The sequence below is a fragment of the Clarias gariepinus genome, chromosome 1 (assembly GCF_024256425.1).
Source record: "Clarias gariepinus isolate MV-2021 ecotype Netherlands chromosome 1, CGAR_prim_01v2, whole genome shotgun sequence".
Classification (NCBI taxonomy): domain Eukaryota; kingdom Metazoa; phylum Chordata; class Actinopteri; order Siluriformes; family Clariidae; genus Clarias; species Clarias gariepinus.
The window spans coordinates 36,277,310-36,302,172 of NC_071100.1; the positions used below are offsets into that span (position 1 = coordinate 36,277,310).

A 24,863-nucleotide genomic window follows, 5' to 3' on the forward strand; every position below is an offset into this window, starting at 1 on the left:
TTTAAGTAGAAAAAAGTGCAATGCATAGAATGGTTTCTTCATTGTCATAAAGGGTGCCAATAATTCTGTGCTAACTGAGTGCTGCTTATTTGTCAGTGTATCGCTGTGTGTGTGCTTACCTCTGTGATGGCCTGAATGGACGCTCCATACTTGACAAGAAGCTCCATGACCTTCACCCTGTTCTTCTTACAAGCGATATGAAGAGGTGTGAAGCCGTTCTGTGAAACACAAAGACAGGTTCAAGATAAAGGAGAAACATTCATGATGTACAACTTTGTCAATATTATTAGCTAGGATTTCAATTCGCAATTTCCAATCCAAATAAATGAATGAAAATCCTAATAACTTCATATGAAGCCTATTTTAATCTTACAGACAACACTATAGAGCTGAGAGTGAGGAGAATAGGACTGGTACCAGTGCCCGGGCGTTGGGATTGGCCCTTTTGTCGAGAAGAAGCTTCGTGACTCTGTAGTGGCCACAGTGGGCGGCAACATGGAGCGCAGTCAGGTAGTCCAGCGTGACATCATCCACCGGCGCCTTGTGCTGCAACAGGTGTTTAACACACTCGACGTGGTCGCCCTGCGCTGCCATGTGAAGAGGAGACAGGCCATTCTGGTTGGAGATGAGAAGTGAGAGAAATAAAGAATGAGTCACGCTCGTATCATCCTGTAAAGAACGATTATGTATTCATTATGTATTCATGTACGAGCTTGAAAATGTACTTAAAATGCCCTATAAGCGTCTAAGAGGTTTTGTTTGTTGGGGTCAGTAGCACTGAGAAGAACAAATGCAGCTTTTAATTTTTTTTTTTTTTTTGGTATAAAAGGTATAAAAGATTTAATATAGATATAAAAATATTTTATCTGGGTTAAGTAGGGTTGGCTATTGTGATACAGTGTATACTGTAGACACAATCGAAAGGAATAAAAGATAATAAGGTTTAGATTATGTAATATAGCTGTGTATATATATATATATATATATATATATATATATATATAGTATATACAGTATATAAATATACCTTGGTTCTGGCCAGAATGGGAGCTCCTCTCTCCAGCAGTAGCTCCACAGCTGTGTCGTGTCCACTCCTTGCCGCACAGTGCAGAGGTGTGAGACCATCCTGCACACACACACAGATACACAAGTTCAATTACCATTTTAGCATCACTTCCAAGCACCACTGTATATGACCTGTTTGCCAGCTCTCTCTCTCTCTCTCTCTCTCTCTTTCCAAACATAAAAACACACACCATGCCCTTGGACACTCTAAACTGTCTCTGTCATCAGTGCCACTTAAAAATAACTCACAGTGTGTGTTGGGTTTCTGACTGCCCTTTATTAGTGAGGTTTGCTTGTTGTTTTTCTTCTCCTTCTGGTTTCTGTCTAGCGCAATTATAACCTGGACAGGTTGCTTTATTTATTTAATACTGCACTCATCTAGCATGATCAGATAAGGTTAATGTTAAATCGTCCCGATCAATAAATCATAATGTACATTTATTCTTATTTTCAGCTCCGGCATTAAGAGTACATTCACATTCGTAGCCTAAAGTGGTTCATAACCCCTCTCTCTCTCTCTCTTTTTTTTTATCCTAATGTACGGTAACACAGATCTGATTTGTTTACTGCTGTCTGAATGCACAAATTTAAGGTTTTTCAGTCTGGATCTGAGTCACTTTTGTATGTGCTCCAAGATCGTATATATATATATATATATATATATATATATATATATATATATATATATATATATACAGTATATATATATATATATATATATATATATATGTAACCAGGTTAAAAAAGCTGACCTGTTAATCACAGGAGTGGTTAGTTGTGCCCCTGTCTGTTTGCATTGCACATATTGTGTCTATTAGTGGGGTTTTCATTTAGTAAGAAAATGTAACGCTGGCCCTTTAAGAAACACAAGCGTGCAATTACCTGAAAGTGTCGTTGCAATTACCTGAAAGCAGTGCGATCTCATACCACGGTGTTCGCTGGTGCATTGGAGCAAAATTTACGCCAAAGTTTAGTGAAAAGTAAACTAGCATGAGCTGTGCATGCATGATAAAGGTAAATAAGAGCTCCTTAGTGTTTTGCTGGTCAGTGTGGCCGTGTGTCGCGTTGATTTCAGGGGATTTAACCGGGACACATTAGTGTGGGTGAACCAAATCAACGCCGTCGCGTAAAGCGTAAGTGCTTGGACATAATCCACTTTATATACTGAGTATGTTGTGTGTATCTCTATGTGAAACAGCATGATTAAAATATAGTTATTTTATTTATTCAAGAGGGGAGAAAACTGCTCCATAGGCCATCCGTGTGCTTCCGGTGTGAGTGTGAAGCATCAGAGTGAGTGTTATTTCGTGTTACTGTTCCAAAAGTGAGTTATCGTGATACACGTGTGTTTTGTTATAGAGTACAGGAAGATAGAGGATTTCTTTATGTTGTGTGTTCCCAATGTTAATGTGAACCTCTATTATATGCAGAAAAGAAACACAAGCTCCTCATATGCAGTGTTAATTTGTGATGTACTAGAGTGGTGATAAGCAGTAAGTTTGAATCAGTTATTTTGTTTTATTTGAAATGAGACAGTATGTCTATGGATGATGTTATATGTCATGTTTGTGCTGACAAGGTTATATTTATTTTTGTGTTTGCTTATAGAATGACAGGCTGCTACCGTTGTCTATGTTATGCATTTATTTAGAGATTGATTATTATTTTGTTTTTGAGGGACAAACTTTACTAATCTCAACAACTGTACATGAGTTTTAAGTTTCTTTCTGATTCCCCGAATTTGCACAATTAACGCTGCTCTATTTAAAGTGCAGTCTGGAATAAAAGATCCCATCTAAATTATTTATCCTGTGTCTGGCGTTTTAACTAAAATCACATCCCAGGCTACAGAGATTCTTGGTACCAGGAGTGGGGTTTCCATTGCTTAATATTGGGGTGACAGTGGTAGAGTAGGAGAAACATAGACAACGGTAGTGGTGAGAAGGACTGCGGTACCAGTGCCAAGGAGGTTAACTACGGCAGGTGTGACAGTTCTGGAGAGCTCGCTGAGAAGCAAGGGACAAGCTTGGGACAACGCAGGAGGGTATTTACTTCAGCACTGAGACCCTTGGCAAAGGAGACTGCACGGAGTCACCCTTCAGATTGGACTGCAGTGACTGTGACTGTTCTGTGACGGTTTGCCATTCGAGGTATAGTACATAGAAACATGGACCAGGATGGCAATGTGATGGCTCCTCAGGCTGGGCCCAGCCAGAATGTGGATGATGCTGGGACGGCTGGTCATGCTGAGGAAGGTAATCCAGTGGCACAGCTGCAGTCACAAATTCTGGAGCTGGGTCGAAGACATGATCAAGTAATGTCAGCTCTCGCTAATATGAGTAACGTTAGCACCAGATCATATGTTTATATTCCAAGAGAGCGTCAAATTGTGCCCTTTAGTGGTGATTATGTTAAAGATGGTCAGTCTGTAGATGAGTTCATTGATGAGGTTGAGCGTATAATTCGGGTCAGGGGTTTAAACGCTGATGACCAAGTTGACTTCATATTGTCCCATTTAAGAGGCTCAGCCTTAGATGAAGTCAAGCTGCGTATGGGGAATGAGGCTAGGCAACCAAGTGATTTGTTTTCGTATCTGCGGGGGGCCTTTAGAGAGAAACGTACTACGCCGCAGTTATTGCATGCTTTTTATGCGCGCAGACAGTTAGAGGGAGAAGACTTTCGTGACTTTTCCCATGCTCTCTCTCAGCTACTTAATTCTGCCCTCCAACAGTCCCCTAACGCTGTCTCTGATCCCCAGCTCACTTTAAGAGATCAATTCATTGAAGGGGTAAGAGAACCATCCCTCCGTAGGGAGCTGCGCAGACTGGTCAGGGAAAAGCCTCAGTCTACCCTCTTCGAGGTTCGCGAAGAAGCCATGATGTGGGTTGTGGAGGACAGACCCCGTAGTGCTAATGTGGCCAGGAGTAGACCTATCGTGAGTGCATGTTCTGGGGAGATGTCAGAACGTTCAACTTCAGTCAGTGAAGCACAAAGTGACATAGCTGTGGCCTTGCAGGAGGTAGTAAAAATAATCACTCAGCAGGGTAAAGCTATTGGGGAACTCACTAGTGCAGTCCGTGAACTGACTGTACAAAAAGGTGCGTCAAGTGGTAATCAGGGTGGAAAACCCAGAGTTAAGCCCAAATATACTGATGACGGCCAGCCCATCTGCTTAAAGTGTGAAGGGGTGGGACATATAGCTAGACAGTGTCCCTTATCACGTAGTTCCAAAAGCCAGTCCACTGCCACCACAAGTTCTGCGGTGCAGGGAAACGGAGTCCCTCCATTGCTGTGAGCCGAGCAATGCGAGGAACACCAGAAGGCTCCGGTTGTAGTACACTAACAAAAGAGCGTTTCTTGGAGCGCGCAGTTGGCCAGTGCCCTGAAGTTTATGTTCACATTGGTGGGGTCCCAGTTAGATGTCTGCTAGACACAGGAAGTAATGTAAGTACCCTAACCGAAAGTTTCTTTAAAGAAAACCTCCACGGAGAAGATAAGGACCTTCACTGCACCTCCAAATGGCTAAGAATTACCGCAGCCAACAAGCTACCCCTGCCATACTTGGGGTATGTTGAATTGGACATTCAAGTGATGAAGCTAACTATACCCGAGTGTGGGTTTCTGATAGTTCGAGACGGGGATTCTGCAGATTCAGATTCAGCTCCCCCAGGTATTATAGGCATGAATATCATCCAGAGATGCAGACAGTTTGCATTGACTGAGTTCGACACCACTTTGGGAGGGAAGCTGGACTCTGGGTGGCGGGAAGCTTTCACTCGTGTGCAGGAAGTTGAACTAGTGAAAATGATGTCGGCGGCCAGAGTTAGTGGCAAGGGCAAAACCCATGTACCAGCATCCTCTGTAGCTACAGTTTATGCCAGAGTAAGCAAGAGGGTCCCTGACACCAGTGGTTGGCTACTGCTAGAACCCGGGAGCATACCATTGCCAGGTGGATTGATCCCCATGCCCACCTTAGTGTCACCCCGAAGTCAACTGTTTCCTGTCCAAGTGGTCAACCTTTCCCAAAGTGATGTTTGGCTACCCCCTAAAGTTCGCCTTGGGATACTTACCCCCTGCCAGTGCATTGAGGGTGCTGCTTGTGAAGTCAGATTCCAGCGCATCTCGGCTGACCACGAAGAAGTGAGCGTGAATCAGAGGGATAAACCTGAGCCGGATACTGACCTAAGTAGTCTGTTAAGTAGATTGCAGATAGGAGGTACCCCAGAAGAACAAGCAAGGCTCTGTGTACTACTCACAAAGTATGCAGATGTATTTGCAGTCTGTGATGAAGACTTGGGATACACAGAGCGGGTGAAACATGAGATCAACTTGACAGATGATACTCCCGTTTCTCAACCATATCGCAGGATACCACCGACTCAGTTTGAAGAGGTCAAAGAGCATATCTCAGGGTTACTCCGGAAGGGTGTCATACAGAACAGCTCGAGTTCCTACGCTTCACCCATCGTTTTGGTGCGCAAGGCTGATTCAAGTCTGAGGCTGTGTGTGGATTATAGGAGGTTGAACGCAAAGACTAAACGTGATGCATTCCCCTTGCCTCGCATCGATGAAAGCTTGGATGCATTAGGCGGAGCGCAAGTCTTCTCAGTAATCGACCTGGCGAGCGGTTACCATCAAGTTGCAGTCCATGAAAAGGACAGACATAAGACTGCCTTTACCACCCCATTTGGCCTCTATGAATACCGAAGGATGCCGTTCGGATTGTGCAATGCACCTGCAACGTTTCAGCGGCTCATGCAAGCCATCATGTGTGACTTAGTGTTCCAAATTGTGCTCATCTATTTGGATGACGTGTTGGTGTACTCAGCCACCTTCCACGAACATCTGGTGAGACTTGAAACAGTGTTTAAAAGGCTGAGGGAAACTGGGCTAAAGATTAAAATAGAGAAGTGTCATTTTCTGAAGCCAGAAGTGAGATTCCTCGGCCATCAAGTCTCATCCCAAGGCGTGAGTACAGACCCTGACAAGATAAGTGCTGTACAGCAGTGGCCAGTTCCCAGCACTCTCAAGGAACTTAGATCATTCCTAGGGTTCTGCAGCTATTACAGGAGATTCATAGAACGCTTCTCCCAGATAGCCGGGCCGTTACATGATGTAGTGAATATGTGCATTAGAGCGACAAGTTCTATTAAGGCAGCTCAGCTGTATAAGAGCTCTTGGACTTCTCAATGTCAAACAGCCTTCGAATGTCTCAAAGACAGACTTACCAGTGCCCCAACGCTGGGATATGCTGATTTCACACTCCCCTTTGTGCTTGAGACTGATGCGAGTAACCTTGGTTTGGGGGCAGTCTTATACCAGCATCAAGAGGGTAAGAGGATGGTGATCGCTTATGCCAGTAGGAGGTTGAGAGGGGCTGAAAGAAATGATCAAAACTACAGCAGCATGAAGCTGGAACTGTTAGCACTTAAGTGGGCGGTCACTGAAAAGTTCAGAAGTTATCTGCTAGGGTCCAAATTCACAATAATAACGGACAATAACCCCCTCTGTCATCTCACAACTGCTAAATTAGGGGCCATCGAACAGCGTTGGGCTGCTCAGCTCGCAATCTTTGATTTTGAAGTTAAGTACCGCCCTGGACGATGCAACACTGCTGCTGATGCCCTTTCCAGGAGACCAGGCTCCGATAAATCAGATCTTGAAAGTGTGGACCTAGAGTATGATGGCTGTATAGCGATCTGTAACTTGCTCAGGAGAGGAACGGCCTTGGAACCAGACCTGTTGGCAGCAGGAGTTGAGTGCAGCCGGGTCAGGCAGTTACAAGCATCCCTGGCTGGAGATGATGATGAGCAAAACAATACTCCCACGTTGCCAGGGTATTCAAAAGTGGAACTACATCAGTTTCAGGAGTCTGACCCAACCATTGGTGTGTTCAAGAAGTTCTGGAGCAGGCAAAGAAAACCTACAAAGCAGGAGAGGTCGAGTTTGTCCAGATCTGTGTGCTCCCTGCTGAAGCAGTGGTCAAAGATCAGAGAAAAAGATGGTCTCTTATATCGTCTAATCAATGATGCCCACATTGGAGAATGTCACCAGTTGTTATTGCCCACCTGCCTGACAGAGCCAGTCCTGAAGACTGTTCATGATCAGATGGGTCATCAGGGTATTGAGAGGACCTTAGCCCTGTTGAAACAGAGATGTTTCTGGGGAGGAATGTATGAGGATGTAGAACGGTGGGTGAAGCAATGTCAGCGCTGTGTGTTAGCAAAGATGCCTCAGCCCAAGATTAAGGCACCTTGGACCTCATTCCTAGCCTCGCGGCCACTGGAGGTTGTAGCAGTTGACTTCACGACTCTTGAACCAGCCACGAGTGGGCATGAGAATGTACTAGTAGTCACAGATGTGTTTACTAAGTTCAGTCAAGCGTTTCCCACCCGTGACCAGAAGGCTGAGACCACTGCCAAGATTCTTCTCAGAGAATGGTTCTTGAAATATGGAGTGCCACAACGCTTGCACTCTGATCAGGGCAGAAATTTTGAAAGCGTTTTGATTGCAGAGCTCTGTAAGTTGTACGGGGTCAAGAAAACGCGCACAACACCGCATCACCCCCAGGGCAATCCTCAATGTGAGAGGTTTAATAGAACCCTTCACGACCTCTTGAAGTCCCTCCCGCCTGAAAAAAAACGTAGGTGGCCGGAATATTTGTCTGAGCTAGTCTATGCTTACAATGTGACACCACACTCAACGACAGGGTACTCGCCATACTATATGTTGTTTGGGGTCCAGCCACATCTGCCCGTTGATGCATTGCTGGGCCAGGAGCCCGAAACAGATGACAAACCTGACTGGCTAAAAGTACACCAGGAGCGTCTCAGAGATGCTCATATTCGAGCAAAGGAATATGCAGAAAGGAAGGCTGCGGAAAGAGCAAGGCAGCATGCAGAGGAGGTATATTGCCCAGCTGTAGAGATTGGACAACATGTGTACCTGCGACACAGACCACCTGGCCGAAACAAAATTCAAGACGCATGGTCTTCCACCGTGTACAAAGTATTAGATGTTCAGGGGACCACATACACTGTGGATCCTGTCGGGGGAGGAGCAGTAAAAAGAGTACACAGATCCAACCTTAGGCCCTGCAATAGCTCAGTTCCAGTGCCCATGCCAAGACGTCAAAAACCCCCTGCAAAAGATATACCTACATCAGCTCTGGAGGCAGTAATGCCCTCACAGGAGGCAGAATGTGTTCTGGTGGAGGAAGTGCTATGTCCTAGGGAGGAAATGGGAGTAGTTTCAGCCTCTAAAGATTCAGAACCACAAGTTCCTGAGCTTGGAGACTGTTCCTATTATCAAGCAGAACAATCTGAAACGACTGGTAACCGGTCAGAACCAGAGAGCTGTGAACTACCTGAGAATACCCTGGAAGAGACTCCGGTATCGGTTGAGCAAGAAATAGGAAGTGTCCACTTACCTGCTGAGCACCTAGTCATGAGACCCATGCCGACTCCTAGAAAGAGAAGGGAAGAGTGTGCTAAGCTAGAGGTGCCCTGTCCCTCAGTGCGTAGAACGCAGAGGACTACTGCAGGTGTACATACTAACCCTCACCGATTACCCCAGTCTGCGTGCAATGCAGTGTCCTTCAGTCCTGATATCCTTTCCCAAGTGCTAGCTGGTATGGTCCTCTATACCACAGGGCAGCTTCAAAGAGGACAAGCTGATTAGAGGTTGTAGTCACCGAGGACGATGACTATCAGCAGGGGAGAGTGTAACCAGGTTAAAAAAGCTGACCTGTTAATCACAGGAGTGGTTAGTTGTGCCCCTGTCTGTTTGCATTGCACATATTGTGTCTATTAGTGGGGTTTTCATTTAGTAAGAAAATGTAACGCTGGCCCTTTAAGAAACACAAGCGTGCAATTACCTGAAAGTGTCGTTGCAATTACCTGAAAGCAGTGCGATCTCATACCACGGTGTTCGCTGGTGCATTGGAGCAAAATTTACGCCAAAGTTTAGTGAAAAGTAAACTAGCATGAGCTGTGCATGCATGATAAAGGTAAATAAGAGCTCCTTAGTGTTTTGCTGGTCAGTGTGGCCGTGTGTCGCGTTGATTTCAGGGGATTTAACCGGGACACATTAGTGTGGGTGAACCAAATCAACGCCGTCGCGTAAAGCGTAAGTGCTTGGACATAATCCACTTTATATACTGAGTATGTTGTGTGTATCTCTATGTGAAACAGCATGATTAAAATATAGTTATTTTATTTATTCAAGAGGGGAGAAAACTGCTCCATAGGCCATCCGTGTGCTTCCGGTGTGAGTGTGAAGCATCAGAGTGAGTGTTATTTCGTGTTACTGTTCCAAAAGTGAGTTATCGTGATACACGTGTGTTTTGTTATAGAGTACAGGAAGATAGAGGATTTCTTTATGTTGTGTGTTCCCAATGTTAATGTGAACCTCTATTATATGCAGAAAAGAAACACAAGCTCCTCATATGCAGTGTTAATTTGTGATGTACTAGAGTGGTGATAAGCAGTAAGTTTGAATCAGTTATTTTGTTTTATTTGAAATGAGACAGTATGTCTATGGATGATGTTATATGTCATGTTTGTGCTGACAAGGTTGTATTTATTTTTGTGTTTGCTTATAGAATGAGGGGCTGCTACCGTTGTCTATGTTATGCATTTATTTAGAGATTGATTATTATTTTGTTTTTGAGGGACAAACTTTACTAATCTCAACAACTGTACATGAGTTTTAAGTTTCTTTCTGATTCCCCGAATTTGCACAATTAACGCTGCTCTATTTAAAGTGCAGTCTGGAATAAAAGATCCCATCTAAATTATTTATCCTGTGTCTGGCGTTTTAACTAAAATCACATCCCAGGCTACATATATATATATATATATATATACTGAATATCCAATACACATTTATGCAACTTGAATAGGAATGGTCAGATCAGATTCATGTGACTTTTCCTTTGCGTAGGCTCTGACGTCAGTCAGCACCAGATTTCATAGCAGTGCTAGCAACAGCTGCTAAAAGAGCTAAAGCAAGGCATCTAGCTTTCTTCCCTCTCCTGGACCGACTAACTACTTGCCATCATCCAAAGCAAAATCTCAAACATATTTGTGCTAAAATAGCATGCATTTTATGCTTTATGTGCATGCGTGTAGTTTCAGGGAAAAGTCATGTAAAAGTCCTATAAACGTCACTTGTAATTCTGAATGTGAACTGCCATGACATGCAAAATTCTCATCAAAAATCAGTATTGACCACTATGACTTGAAAATACTTTACGTCGAAAGAAATAGAAGGGTTTTTTTTTTCTTTTTTTAAAACTTATTTTTTCGAAATAAGTGAAAAAATTAAGATACAGTAGTAACACAGAACTGGGCAAAGTAGATAAAAGTGGACAACTGTGTATAACTGGTGTATGGCTATAATAGGGCTGATATACGTACACTCAATGAAAATCAAAAGTCTACACTTTGGTCAGGGTTTTGGTTCAGTACTGTATCTTACGATTCAGAGACAAAACATAAAATATATTGACTTGCTTTGTGTATTTTTACTTAATGCCTTTTATATAATTATGAAGCAGCTTGTTAGCACAGCATCGTAATGCTCAGGTTGTAGTAGCAAGTACCCAAATCCAGCATGAGGAACAAACAGAGCCATGTCAAAAGCATCTATAAATTTCTAGTTGAAAGGATACCAGACACACATTAGTCATTACTAAAGCAACACACCCTTGTTTTGGCATCAATCTTAGACCCTCTGTCCAACAAGAGCCGGACCATGTTCGTATTTCCTCTCTTGGACGCCACATGTAACGGTGTGATTCCATTCTGCAAGCAAATAAAAAAAAAAGAGATACCATTACTGAAGGTCTGTGAAGCTTTAATATAATGGGGCATCATGTGTATCATGAAATAAGTTTTGTGCAAATTTAAATTCTGTGTTTTAAACAGGGGGCTTTGCTGCCTGCTTTTTATAATGAAAGATGTCCAACCCCCTTATATTGACTGTTTAGACAGAAAAGTGTATTGATTACAATGCAGCTATACTGACCTACTGTAAGGGTTATTTAACTGAATACTGTAGAAGTTTCGTTTATATAACCTACATAATCTGTAAACCAAAATCAAAATAAATTAAACCAAAGGGTCATGTGTACCATAACATTCTTGACTTTTTAATTAAACTGAAAATCATCAGAAAGTATAGAGTGGGGCAAACAAGTAGCTATTTTTTGTTTCTCAGCAGACAAGCAGGTTTAACACTTTTTATTTGGTAGGACAGTATGGTAAAGCTTAAGAGACTTACAGTGGTGGGACACACATTGATTTTTTTAACTGAAGCATAAGCTACACACTAGATACTGTAGATAGATAGAATTAATTATAAAATATATATATATATTCTTGTTAGAAAGATAACAACCAATTGTTAATTTCTAACAATGTTCACTTTTATTGAATCTTTTCAGGTTTATTATTACATTTTATATATTTAATATTTTATATTATGAAATTTCCTTTTATATAATTTTTGGACAGTCTCATTGGTTAATATGTGTGTGTGTGTGTGTGTGTGTGTGTGTGTGTGTGTGTGTGTGTGTGTGTGTGTGTACAAAAATATTAGTCAAGCAATTTGATTAAACCTTTAATATTGTATTTGCGCTTGAAAATGAACAGGCACATTTTGGAGACCTCTAAGACTGACTGTATAATAACTTATGTCATGGTAAAAAAATCAACAGTAAGTAACGTTGGCTACGTTTACCAGTGAAAGTATGAGGATTTTCACATGTACAGTACAATGTGATTAAAGCTTATAGGATTGGGACTAAACAGCTGTGTGGCCATAAGAAATCACTTGCTTCTGTTGTGAGACTAATCAGAAAAAAGGCTTTAATTTGGCAGAAAGCATAACGATTGGACTTGAAGTTTGTCTTCCCTGATGGCACTGGAGTATTCCAAGACTCATTGTGGAATTGGGAAAGTGTGGTTCTGGAAGCATGAGCAATCATTTTCACACATGAACTGGCCACCACATTGTGTGCTGCAATCAAAAATAAAGGTGACTGAATGAAATCTCAGAGTGTGCTTTTTCTTTTTTTTTCTCTGAGCTCCCCAGTTTCCTCATGCCTGCTAAATATACCAGTATTTGGGCTCAATGGCCTAAAAAATATACTAAATAAATAAATAAATAAAACTTATCCAGGGTTTAATCCTGCCTCATGCACAGTGATGTTGGAATAGACTGCAGATTCGCATGAGTTTGACCAGGATAAAGTGTACGGGATTCACCAGGATTTGATCATTGGTTCAGTTAAGTTTCAGGGTGTGTAAGGCCAGTGTGCAGCTACAGTATGGGCAAAAAAAGAGACTGAATGTTCTTTGAAAATGCAGAAGTGTGCCCATGCTTAACGTTCATGTGTGTGTGCGCACATAACGTTTGAATACATACCCTTGCAGTAAAATCCACAGCAGCTCCTCGATTTAGGAGTAACGTTGCCACATTCACATTCCCATAGTGAGCTGCAATATGCAGTGGTGTAAATCCACTCTGCAACACAGGGAAAAAACAGAGCAACACAGGAACACACCACTTAACACTTCACTTCGAAACATGCTCCAAAGCCACACCGTCATTAAATGCTGATCTGAGAACAGCTTATCCCCCCCCCCCCGCCCCCCAACATTTGTTATGCAGTACAATCATGATTTTCCACCTTTGATTAAGATCTCAGATCTGCACTTATTGACAAGATGGGCTTCGAGATGAAGAAATGCAGCCCTGACTTTACATTGTAGTGGCATGCAGCAGTCAAACATAGCATCGCATTTCCAAAGATGAAACTTATAGATAGATAAAAACATATTTTTAGAGGAAGTTCAGTAAAGATATTCAGTCCTTTAAACGTGAAGAAGAACAAATGGAACAAAAAAATAGAAAATGCAAAGATTCCATATATAAAACTTTTATACACACATTCACAAAAACATTAGAGGGACACATGCAAAATAAAAAAGTAAAAATAATAATTTTTTTTGATAAATATTTTGTTTTGGAGGAAAGAGAACAGGAAATAAACTAGAAATAAGAATCCATAAAATAATGAGGAAAACAAACAACAACGACAACAACAACAAAAAAAGAGCATTATCCCACGGAGGTTATACCAGGAACCGAATCAGGTTAGGAATATGAGAAGATAGAGATTGGCTGAGCAGTCTGAAAAATGTGAAATTCTGGCCTTACCTTTCCATTCTGAAAGTCACGGTCCGATTTAATGTGAAAACATCATTTACAAAAATATGAAGGATATATTGACTATGTGATACACATTCAAAGCTGGTGCAAAAGAAAATTTGAAAATCTACAGTATGCGGTGCATCATGCTATGCAAAGTCTGCGAAATAATCAAAGTAGAAACCAAAATAGACCAAACTGATATTCAGATATTTTTGCTTAGCATGCAAATCAATAAGTCATGATCAGGTGTGGCCTATTTTAAACAACTCATGTTTATCACCCATATACATACACATTAATTTTGTCTTTTTTGTGTGTGAATTTGCTGGTAACATTCACATACCCTGCCTAAATCTGTATAAATATATACAATGTGCTATACTTTTTAACATGGGATATTAATGTTGATAAGGTTTAAATGTTAAATTGACATGTTTAACATTAGAGCATAAATATATTAATTATAACATAAAGCTATGGACGGAATAAAAAGCAGCAAGCAAAATTAAAAGCAACCCCCAGTGTCCTAACTGAGCAAAGAAATCAAGTTTTGGCTATTAAGTATAATTCTACTTAATAGCTAAAGCTGTATTTGTCTATGTAGTTTTGCTTGCACTATCTAGCTACGCAAATTTGCAAAAAGTCTGTTAATTTAAAGATGTTGATTATAAAGCTGTAATGTACAGTATGTAGGCTTTTATTTGCTTCCTTCTTAATTTATACATTTCCCTAAGTGCAATCTTTATCCAGATGTTTGGTCTGAAGATGCAGTCTGCATGCTCTACTGGATTTGCATCCTTAGCTTGTAACATAACCATATTGGCAAATGAATGTTCATAACCATGGCAGCATAAAAATAATGAAATGTTTCAAGCAAACAGATTTATCATGAGGAAAATAATGTACATACTGTGATTCAGTAAACCCAAAAGCATTCCGAATGACATTTAAATAAGATGGTAAAAAAGCAAGTTCACCAACAGAAGTCAAATTATCCGGAACAGTAAGAACAAGTAACAAAGGAATTCCACATGCAATGCCAAGAAGCCTCACGTGTAAAATTAAACATGTCAAATAAAAAAAAAGCAGACAACCTGCTGAAAAATATTTATAAAAGAATCTAGATAAGATCTCTACCTCAGTAGTCCTATTGACCATCATCTGTAGCAGCAAAGAATGTGAAGGGAGAAGCATTGTTATGTTTTACAAATACACACACACACACCCACCCACACACACACACACACACACACACACACACACACACACACACACACGTATTTATATTCTGCATGCACATTCCTTATTTTTCTTTGGAAATTTTTTTTTTACATAATTTGCATGCTAGTGAGTCCAATACTGACTAGTGGGCAAAAGTGAAGATTCACAGCATCACTAATTTACACTAAGTCACCGGATACAGCTTAATACCTAGCTGCCTCTGATATACTGTGCATTGGTTTAACATCTGGTTAAGATGTAAACATAATGTATGTCAATGCTAACACTAATGATTTGTGATTGTAAACCTTCTTTTTTTCTGGGAAGGTTTGGGGTGTTTGAATCCAGTAACCAATAGTACAATAGACAGTACGGAGAAGTGTCACAACAACTTGACTGCTTGTAATAATAACTGTATTAACACTATATTCCCAAAAGTATATGGACATCTAATCATCATAAGTTATAGACTCATAGACTTGCTTTTTACTTTGTAATGCTGTACCTTTTATCCTTCTTTTCAGTGCTTATAATGGGCCCAAACTTATATATATAATGACAATGACCCTGTGCATGAAGAAAGCTCCATAAATATACTGTATAGTGTGATAAAGCTGGAGTGAAAGAACTTTGCCCTGACCTAGAGCCCTGACTTCACCCCAATTGAACACCTTTTGGCTTCTTGTCTGAAATCACTTCTCAATCTCACCAATGCTAACTTTGGAACCAACTTCTGATGTTCGACTAGCACATATGGCTGTGATTGATCAGGTCTCCAGTCATTTTTGGCCATAATGTGTCTATGAATGTGTATCTAAAGCTTATACTTAATGAAGATTTATACATATGAGACAGGATCAGTAGGAGATGCTAAGACAGAAGCATTAGGCAGTTCTAGTCTTAATTACACATTAATTGGCCTCAAATGAGTCAATAGTAATTTCCAGAGAAAAAATGAGTACAACTAAATCAACACATGCACATATTATTATTATTATTATTATTATTATTATTATTTTAACAAAAACCTTCAATTTTCACAGGGAAATCATGCTAGGGCTACACATTCATGGGGATATACTCGTAAGTAAAACTGATTATTGTCCTATCAATGAATGGAATGATAGAGAAAAGAGAAGAACCCGGATAGTATCAGGATGAAGACACAGCACACAGGCGCACTGAGACTGGAGAGGAGACAAAGAGAGATGGAGACAGGTTCTAGCGAATGGACAACAGTATAACATGGAATACACAATGGAAACAATGATGAAAAGACTGTAGTGCTGTAGATCAGATCCCTACAAGAGCTACCCAACGGACTGAGAAATGGACAAGATGGTACAGAACATAGAAGCACATAAGAGTTAAGAGATTAAATGTAACATCATGCACATGTATATTATAAGCAGATAAGCACTGTGATTGGTTACTCATTCATTTATCATTCCCTGTTCCTTTACCTTGGACTGGACATCTGCATTGTGGTCATTCTGAAGTAGCAGTGCAGCTGATTTTGTGTCATCCTTACGGGCGGCAATGTGCAGGGCGGGGAGGCGCACCTTCCCCTTAGTGTCATTCTCCAGGAGTATGGAGACAACCTGATTATGGCCCTGCTGTAGAGCAATAGCCAAAGGGGTGAAGCCATCCTGAAAAATAGAATCCAAATAATCCAAGATATAGAACGTGAAGAAATTTACAGTATGTTGTAAGATATCTTTAACTGCTTTTACATTGAGCATTTTGAAACACAACTCCACTATTTTGATGCAGAACTGATTTTTGTTCTATTTGTTTATGTAAAATTTGACCCAAATCCACTTTCTGTGTTTACATCATTCCCATGGTGAACATGCACTCGGCTGAAAATAGCTTTTTTTTTTTAAAACCAGCAGCATCACTTATGGGGAAGAACATGTAGTTCTGTTGTTTTCACAGTAATTATGACATATCCAGGCTCTTTTAGTTCTGTAGGTTCTTGAATCTTGTATTTTCCAAGGAATCACTAAAATAATAAATATAATTATTATTTATTTATTTATTTATTTTTTACGAATTCCTAAAATAATTTATTTCATTAGGATTCAGAAACTTAGAAGTTATCCATAATAGGTGTGTCAAAGTATAAATGCTTTAAAAAAATTCAAGATTCAGAATTTTATTCGTCACATACTGTACATGGTTGTACAAGTACAGTAGTATACACAAGTATAATGTGATTGCGACAACTCCAGACTGCGCAGATAAAATAAATAAATAAATAAATAAAATATTTATTATATATTATATATTTATTATATTTATATATAATCTTATATATAAGTTTTTATAAATTTAAAAGATAAAAACACTTAATAAGAATACATACAGTATGTTCAACAGTCTATAATACAAATTATAAATTATACATTATATATATGTGTAATAATAATCTTTCTCAAATCAGTGATGGGTTGGCAAAGTCAATGTGGTTATGATGCAAGACATTTCTAGCAAGGTTAACATGGCTTGTCTAAAACTATTAGTTTTTTTCTTCTGCTTACCTCTGTTGCGGTGCTCTGGTTTCCTCCATTTTCCAAAAGGTAACGAACCACATCCAAATGGTTCTCTTGGGCAGCCATGTATAAGGGTGTAAATCCATTCTGTGACAAAACGATATACAATAAATACGTTATTGATTTGCCATGCTGAAGGCCGGGTTCATTTCCCACCCAATTCCCAAACCGCGGCCACACACAGTGCTGTTCCCAAGCCTGCATAAAATGGGAGAGTTGCGTCAGAAAGGGCCTGTGCTAAAGTTGTGTGCAGATCAGAGGGTCCGCTGTGGCGACAGCTCAACAGGAACAGTCGAAAAGCATGCATGAAATAGCAACAAGAAAAAACAACACTAGCCTTACCTGTGATTGTGCATTGATGTCTGCTCCACGTTTGACCAGGATCTTTATCACATCCCCCTGGCCTGCTAGAGAGGCGATGTGGAGAGCTGTGTTTCCTTTCTGTAGGGCAAACACCAGAGCCAATATACAGGGTTAATCGGTCATAGCTCATGCTGAGATTAAAATGATAATCACAAATTCTTCAAAGGCTTTTACTAAGTGTTTTCTTGCTATGTATGGATACTTTAGGGGGAAAAAAAAAACAGAAATAAGCCGATATCTGAGGTACTGACTCACTGAACAAAGACTGGGGGAAAATCATCTAAGATTAATCTAATATTTTATTATCTTGGCCAACAGGAGTTAAGATTGTTAAGGTCTTCCACTGTTGTGTCTGCAAGAAGATGTGGAGTGTTGTGTGTGTTTAGAGATAAAAAAAAAAAAAAACTTTTAGAAAAAAAATTGGTTATTTGAGGGATTGTAGTCTATGGCCATGCTCCAGTGGCCTCACATGTTTGGTGGCCAGTGAGTACTGTAAATATTGTTAAATATCAAATTCAAGTAATTAAATTATGAAACAAATGTGATGATTATTATGGAAATACATCAATTAAAGTGTTAAAAGACAAGTCCTTTACCATAAATACCAATTATTATTCACATAGGTTTTATGTTCCAATAAATTTTATTCATAGATTGTAGGGTGTTACAGTAAATACACTGCTTGGCACAAATTTCTAGAATTGGGTAAAGAACTGTCCAAAGCATTGTTACAACTTTAGAGGACAACGCTAAATTGTCGTCTTTGTGGAAGAAATGTTCTCAGCAAAAAATCTTGAATGAATTTATCATTAAACATTTGGTGAATGTTCATTATAAAAAAAAAATCAACAGTTAAAGTAAGAGCATTTTCACATGCACAGTGTGATGAAAATTTACAGGATTGGAATTAAACAGCTGTAGTCTATGTGGCTATAAAAAAATAATTGTTAGTGACGCTAGGGAGCATACTGTAGAGATTGGACTTTGCAATAGAACATGTGGTCTGGTGAGCCCTGATTGACCCTATTCCAAAGCATTTGGTGTGTGAGGGTAAGAAGGGAATCAGAGCAAGCAACGCATAGTGCACACTGTACAAGCCTCCAGAGTCAGTCTTATCATCTGGAGTTGCTCAGATAGCACACTGCTGAAGGGCCAAAGCTGGGCCAATGGCAGTGCATACACTGGGCCAATGTTGGCATCAGTAGTTGGCCCAATAGCATTGGCACAAAACACAATTAATTTAACAGTTATCATTTAGAAAACATCCACCGAGTTAGGTATATATGAGCTCCTGAATTATAAAGCAATATAATTTAATATCTCAATTTAACTTCCAGTTTTCAACCTTGACATTATTTACTAAACCAACATTAGGCCAACTTATCTTTGGCGCCACCAATAGGCCAACAGCACAACAAATGATGTTGGGCCAACCACTGATGCCAACATGGGCCCAACTTATGCACTGCTGTTGGCCCAACGATGTGCTGACGTCGGAACACTGACAAAAGGGTTAGCAAAATTTTTCCGACATTGGGCCAACAAAGTAGTGCTATCTGGGTCAGGTCTAGGCTTAGAAACATTATCTGGCAATATAATAAAGTCAGCTGATGACCTGAATGGCACTAAATAACCATTTTATCTCGTCGATAGATTTTTTTTTCTTGTACGCATGAACATATGCCATATTCTTATATGATCATGATAAACCTTTTCAAACATTAACTGGCCAAAAACTAAATTTTAGTGAGTAACTTTTTCTGACTGGGCAGTGTATTATGTCAAAATTGAATATCAATTTATATTAATATCTTGAAGTACAGTAGCAAGGTACGGGTATCAAGGGAAAAAGATGTTACTTAGAAATATCAACTTATACTAGGGCATACGGGGAGCTGATAGCCAGACAGCACGGGTGATCCCTTGTAAGTGATTTAATGCCTATATTAGCACACTCCCACTTAAAGAGCATAATAATGATAGTTGGGAAAAGAAGGTGTTAATTACCAAGCCTTGTAATCTTAGAGGGCCAAAAACAAAAGAAATAGTGATGATCCAATTGCAGATTTAACTTTGTGTGTGTGTGTGTGTGTGTGTGTGTGTGTTAAAGGTTAATGTTTTCCATAACCTATGGCTAAAGGTTATATGCATGAGCATGTGCTGCCAGTATATGATCACTCGAGACTGTGGTTCATCATGAGACATATAAAAGAGATTCTTATGGCTTGATAGCTAGAGGAGAGTAAAGCGTGTCTGATTGCCATGCTTGAGATAGCAAGTCATTTCTAAGTGACGATCTCTCATTCCAGAACACTGACAGAGTATGATCATGTAACACAAGTATTATGGAATAGTGGGTGGGATCACACTTGTTTGGGATAAACATATCATTACTTTAAACTATATTAAAGCTTCCTAAAGAAACTTTTAAATATAAAATATATAGAAACTGTACCTTTTTTATTTTTTACATAATTTGAACATGTGCCTGTTTTGCCTGAAAGTCTTTGTTATTAGAGATTTAAAGGGGACCTGTTATGCAAAATTCACTCTTTAGTCATTTTTAGACATTTATATGTTAAGTCTTTATTTGTCACATAAATACATTACTCTATGGTAGATTTTCCTTCACATAAAGTAAAAAAATTTTATACAGGAAGTTTGGCCCTGTTAAACCAGGCAGGGTTAAGGGCCTTCTTCTGATTACCTTCTGATCAATAATACTGAGCTACCAGATTTTTTTTTGCATGAAAGTTCTCACATTATACTATTTCTTTAACAATTTACCAGGTCCCCCAAAGTGTGTCTGTTAACACTCCAGCTGGAACAACCCTCAACCTCACTCCTCCTGCAAATGTGCTGTTTCATTTGTGTCTATGTGTCTATGTAAATAAGCTATATGTACAGCTGTGCCAGATAACATCAAAGCTGGACAACAAGTCAGGAGAGGGTAGATTTTTATATGAAGTCAGAACAGCTGAAAATCTATTTGGCTTGTTTTAAAGCCTGGTCAATAGAAAAAAAGAAAACAAATTCCTTCCTATCTTTTTGCTTATACAAGCACACTAATGTCTAATTTTGTCTAATTTTGCATTAAATGTCTAATTTTGCATTAAATGTCCCCTTTTAAGTCAGACTAAAACCTCAGGTTAGTTCATTAGCCCAGGAATGATAATAATTCCCTCCGGCCAATTTTCCGCCATTGGCCCAGCACTCATATGACGCATCCCAATAATAGCCAGTGAGTAGTCGGTTTCTTGTTGCCAGTTCTAGATATTACCGGCTGCCAAACTACTGCTCCTTGTATACAACATTGCAAATCTCTCAACAAATATACACTAAAGCTAGATCTCTTCTTATGCTTTTCAACACTATTATTCTTCAGGAAGAACTCACTTTGGTTGCAGCGTCCACTGCGGAACCTCTATCCAGCAGCTCCTGGACAAGATCCATGTGCCCCTCCTTAGCTGCCAAATGCAGAGCATTGAGTCCATTCTGTAACGAAAAAAAAACAAAACAATTAGCAACCATCCGCAAAATAACAGTTGCAACACAGAAAAAGAACCAGATTTTCTGTTTACCTCCTCATCCATTTTACAATGTGTTTCTTGACAAGCAAGACTGTACTACACTATTACACACAAGGGGGTTGATATAAATATCAAAGCAGATAAATGCTGTGTCACTTTGGCATAGGAAAGCGCCAAAGACTTTTGAGGACCCACTGAAGATATTAATAAAACTGGCAATGCCAATGTGTTTCAAAGCCCCACAACGAGTTAAGTAATAAAGTGTACCTTATAGTAATATACTGTAAGGCAGCAAGAAAAAAAATCATGACCTGTTTTAAAATTTTACTTTAACATTTAACAGAGGATTAAGACGCCAAAAACACACCACAAAAATGAATGCATTTGTAGATCCCGTAAAAATTATTTCAGTACACACCAATACGAATACTCTGATGGCAGATGAGCTTTATGCCCCTGGAAATGAGAGACAATGCTGCAAATCCAATTCTAACAAGAATACTGATGTGTCTTTACTCTTTTGTTGCAACAAAAGAACATTTTATACTTCCATAGGGACTTGAGGTAATTCTATCATTTGCAGGAGCTACTTCGGGATTGCATCTGTTTTTCTCCATCATCCCCCGAGAAAAAAAACAGGCTAAATTACCTACAGTTTTTTTTTTTTTTTTTTTTGCTTAACACTTGACCGTTGATATTTATGGAATTAAGTTGCCCAGTGCACATTTTCCCAAACTGTGAAAAAGCAAAGTGCTTTGGAGAGGTCACTCAGCGGCTTACTTTGTACTGGTCGTATAACTTAATCTTTATACTGCACACATTGGAAACCCATTAGCAGAACCAATAAAATGAAATCAATCAGCAAAGCAAAATCCCAAAGCTTTATTAAATGGGCTTTTGTAATTACAGCTATAACAGGCTATAATATAATACTACAACAGTGGCAGATATAATGCCACTTTTTATTTTTGTACAACCTTTAGTTTTTAAAAATAAACTACTCAGTAGTTTTATCATATATTAGCATTGTACATAATGGGTAGATGCTAATAAATAAATAAATATAACAATGTTTACGGCACAAAAATCTGGGTTTGTAAAGATGTCATAAGACTAAGATTTTATCATAGAGACATGAAAAAAAATTACAGTGAATATAATCATGAATGATCCTGTTTATTTTACTTGAGGAATATTTTTTGGGAAACATTAACCTGTGCAATCAGGTCATGTTCACCACACTTACAGAAAAAAAGTTCCCAAGCAAAGATCATCTGTATGGAATGATATGTCATTATCACAATGCAACACACGTCAAATATGGACATCTGACCATTACACCCCTACTGCATGGGGCGGTCCATATACAGCACAAAACTGGATAGCATGTCTTTATAATGCTGTAGCAATAAGAATTTCCCTTCACTGTAACTAACAGGGCCAAACATGACCAAGCATGGTCATGTCCTTTACGCATGAAGTGAACGCCTTGAAAACATTTTTTTTGCCAAGGTTGGTCCTTAAGAGCTTGAGTGATCTCCAACAAACCCTAACCTCAACCTACTTTTGAAATGTATTGGAACGCCAACCTCACTAATTCTCTTAGAGCTGAGTAAGCACAAATCCCCACAGCCACACTTCAAAATCTACTGGCAAGCCTTCCCAGAAGAGTGGAGGTTATTATAACAGTAAAGGGGGGCTACATCTGGAAAGGGATGTTAACAAGCACATATGAAATAATGGTTAGGTCTCTACACATTTTAAGACATTTAGGCTACATTCACACAACCAGTCTGGAATGTCTTAAATCCGATTTTCTATATGTTAAACGGATATTCTTTATGGCTGTCTGAACACAGAAATCAAATTAGATCTGAGTTAGTTTCATATGTGGTCCTAGACCGGATATATGTCCAATATGTAGTCATGTGACTTGAATGACAACCGGCAGATTGGAATTGGTGTGACTTTTTGTCTTTGTGCATCATAGACCACACTGGCAGCATGGGGATTTCATTTCAACAAAGGAGGACAGCTGAGAAAGTAATTAATGGAGGGAAAGTGAAATTAGTGATTTAGTGGATATTTTGGGGCAATGAGCAGCTTTAAACAATCAAAAAGTTATTCAAGTGTGTATGGAGTTTGCATGTTCTCTCCGTGCTTCGCGGGTTTCCTCAGAGAACTCCGGTTTCCTCCCACAGTCCAAAGATATGCAGGTTAGGCTAATTGGCGTTCCCAAATTGCCTGTAGTGTGTGAATGGGTGTGTGAGTGTGTGTATGTGTGTGTGCCCTGCGATGGATTGGCACCCTGTCCAGGGTGTACCCTGCCTTGTGCCCTAAGCCTCCTGGGATAGGCTCCAGGTCCCACGACCCTGAATGTAGGATAAAGTGGTATAGAAGATGAGTGAGTGAGTAAGTAAGTGTATGAAATGTGAATTTGTATAAATCAAAATGAAAAATGTAATTCAACGGAACCTCCCTAAATCTGTAGTCCTAGGGACTGTGTAGGCCAATAGTGGCCATTGCATTTATTCCCATTTTTACAACTGTGGTGCGACCTCCACAGTGGTCAACATTCACGTGCACATTCACACACTATGGGCAATTTGGGAACGCCACTTAGACTAATACGCATGTCTTTGGACTTTGGAAGTTAAAGTGAATATCGCCTTATATTTCTTATTAATAGACACAGCATCACATCATCAGTGGTGCTACAGTATTAGCAAAAAATTAGAATAGAAAAAAACAAAACAAAAAAAAACCTAAATACAACACCACAGTATTAACCCTAAAGCATGTTATTGTCAAAAAACAAAAATGTAATAAAAAAGTCTTTATAATTCATAAATGTATAAAGTATTGCTAAAACTGCAGCAATACAGTATTAATTAAAGTAATATGTTATAGCATAATATTCATATGTTTTATCACTTATAAATAAAATAAAGTGCCACATTGCTAACAAAATGTAATTTATTTTCAACAAATTTTAATTTATTATATATATAAAAAATAATAATATTGGTGTTTAAGACAGCTTAGCTTTGCTACAAAATGTTGTGCATATAACACATTTTTCCACTTTGGAATTCAGTCACTGACCAGAACACATAATCCTCTGTATTGGTCTGTGTAAATAGGTGAAAATGAATGTGCCTAATAAATTACTGTCCTCTGACAGTGGTGCTGTACTGCGGGTGGGCAAAATTTATGAGGATCTCTGCTGCTCACATTCAGAGGCACTTAATCCATCTCTCTATCTACACCCCCACTCTGTCCTACATTCACTAACACAGCGCTTTAATCGCAGCAGTCCAAAGCATCGAACACTGAAAAGCTAAATTTGATTGCCCTGCCCTCTCAAAAGCTTATTCTGTTATGCTACATAATTACAGAGATCTGATTTATTAGTGTTCCTACAGTACATCTGTTCAGTTACTGTAGAAAAGAACATAATGTAATTTGTAAAACATAATAAAATCCCTAAATGACTGACTATTCTGACTACAACAAATTAACAGTGGATATCATAATAACGACTTTAATTAAACATAATACCTTTATGGAGTATGGCAGGTAAAATGTATATCTACTAATATTAAAATGTTTTTTTTTTCTTCTTTAAGAAAACAGCAAATGAGGAAATGAGTGATATGTTTGTGGTAATCATGATAACGTCAATATCCGCATAATAATTAAATCAGAACTCATGACTGGATTTATGAGCAGCGATTAATTTGCTACAGCACAACTAACTGCACATGTGAGGATTTATTGATTACAGTGTGACAAATCACTGTAACAAGAATTGACTCTTAAATATTGAATATGAAGTCAATCAATATTTCAATTGCATTTGGCAATAAACCAGAGCAAGACAAACATCTTTCTCTGAAAAATGCATGTA

At 39.2% G+C, this 24,863-nt stretch overlaps 1 protein-coding gene across 1 annotated transcript in view; it reads right to left on the bottom strand.

The window, feature by feature from the left end:
• The window catches only part of ank2b (ankyrin 2b, neuronal), a 105,584-nt gene that overhangs the window by 56,720 nt on the left and 24,001 nt on the right, over positions 1 to 24,863 (bottom strand). The window contains exons 3-12 of the mRNA XM_053497210.1: positions 20,820 to 20,918; positions 17,403 to 17,501; positions 17,049 to 17,147; positions 15,969 to 16,154; positions 14,422 to 14,445; positions 12,496 to 12,594; positions 10,773 to 10,871; positions 1,028 to 1,126; positions 418 to 615; positions 120 to 218 (exon numbers count right to left, since the gene is read on the bottom strand). Of these exons, the coding sequence (XP_053353185.1) occupies positions 120 to 218; positions 418 to 615; positions 1,028 to 1,126; positions 10,773 to 10,871; positions 12,496 to 12,594; positions 14,422 to 14,445; positions 15,969 to 16,154; positions 17,049 to 17,147; positions 17,403 to 17,501; positions 20,820 to 20,918 (1,101 nt within the window). The remainder of the gene's footprint in view (positions 1 to 119; positions 219 to 417; positions 616 to 1,027; positions 1,127 to 10,772; positions 10,872 to 12,495; positions 12,595 to 14,421; positions 14,446 to 15,968; positions 16,155 to 17,048; positions 17,148 to 17,402; positions 17,502 to 20,819; positions 20,919 to 24,863) is intronic.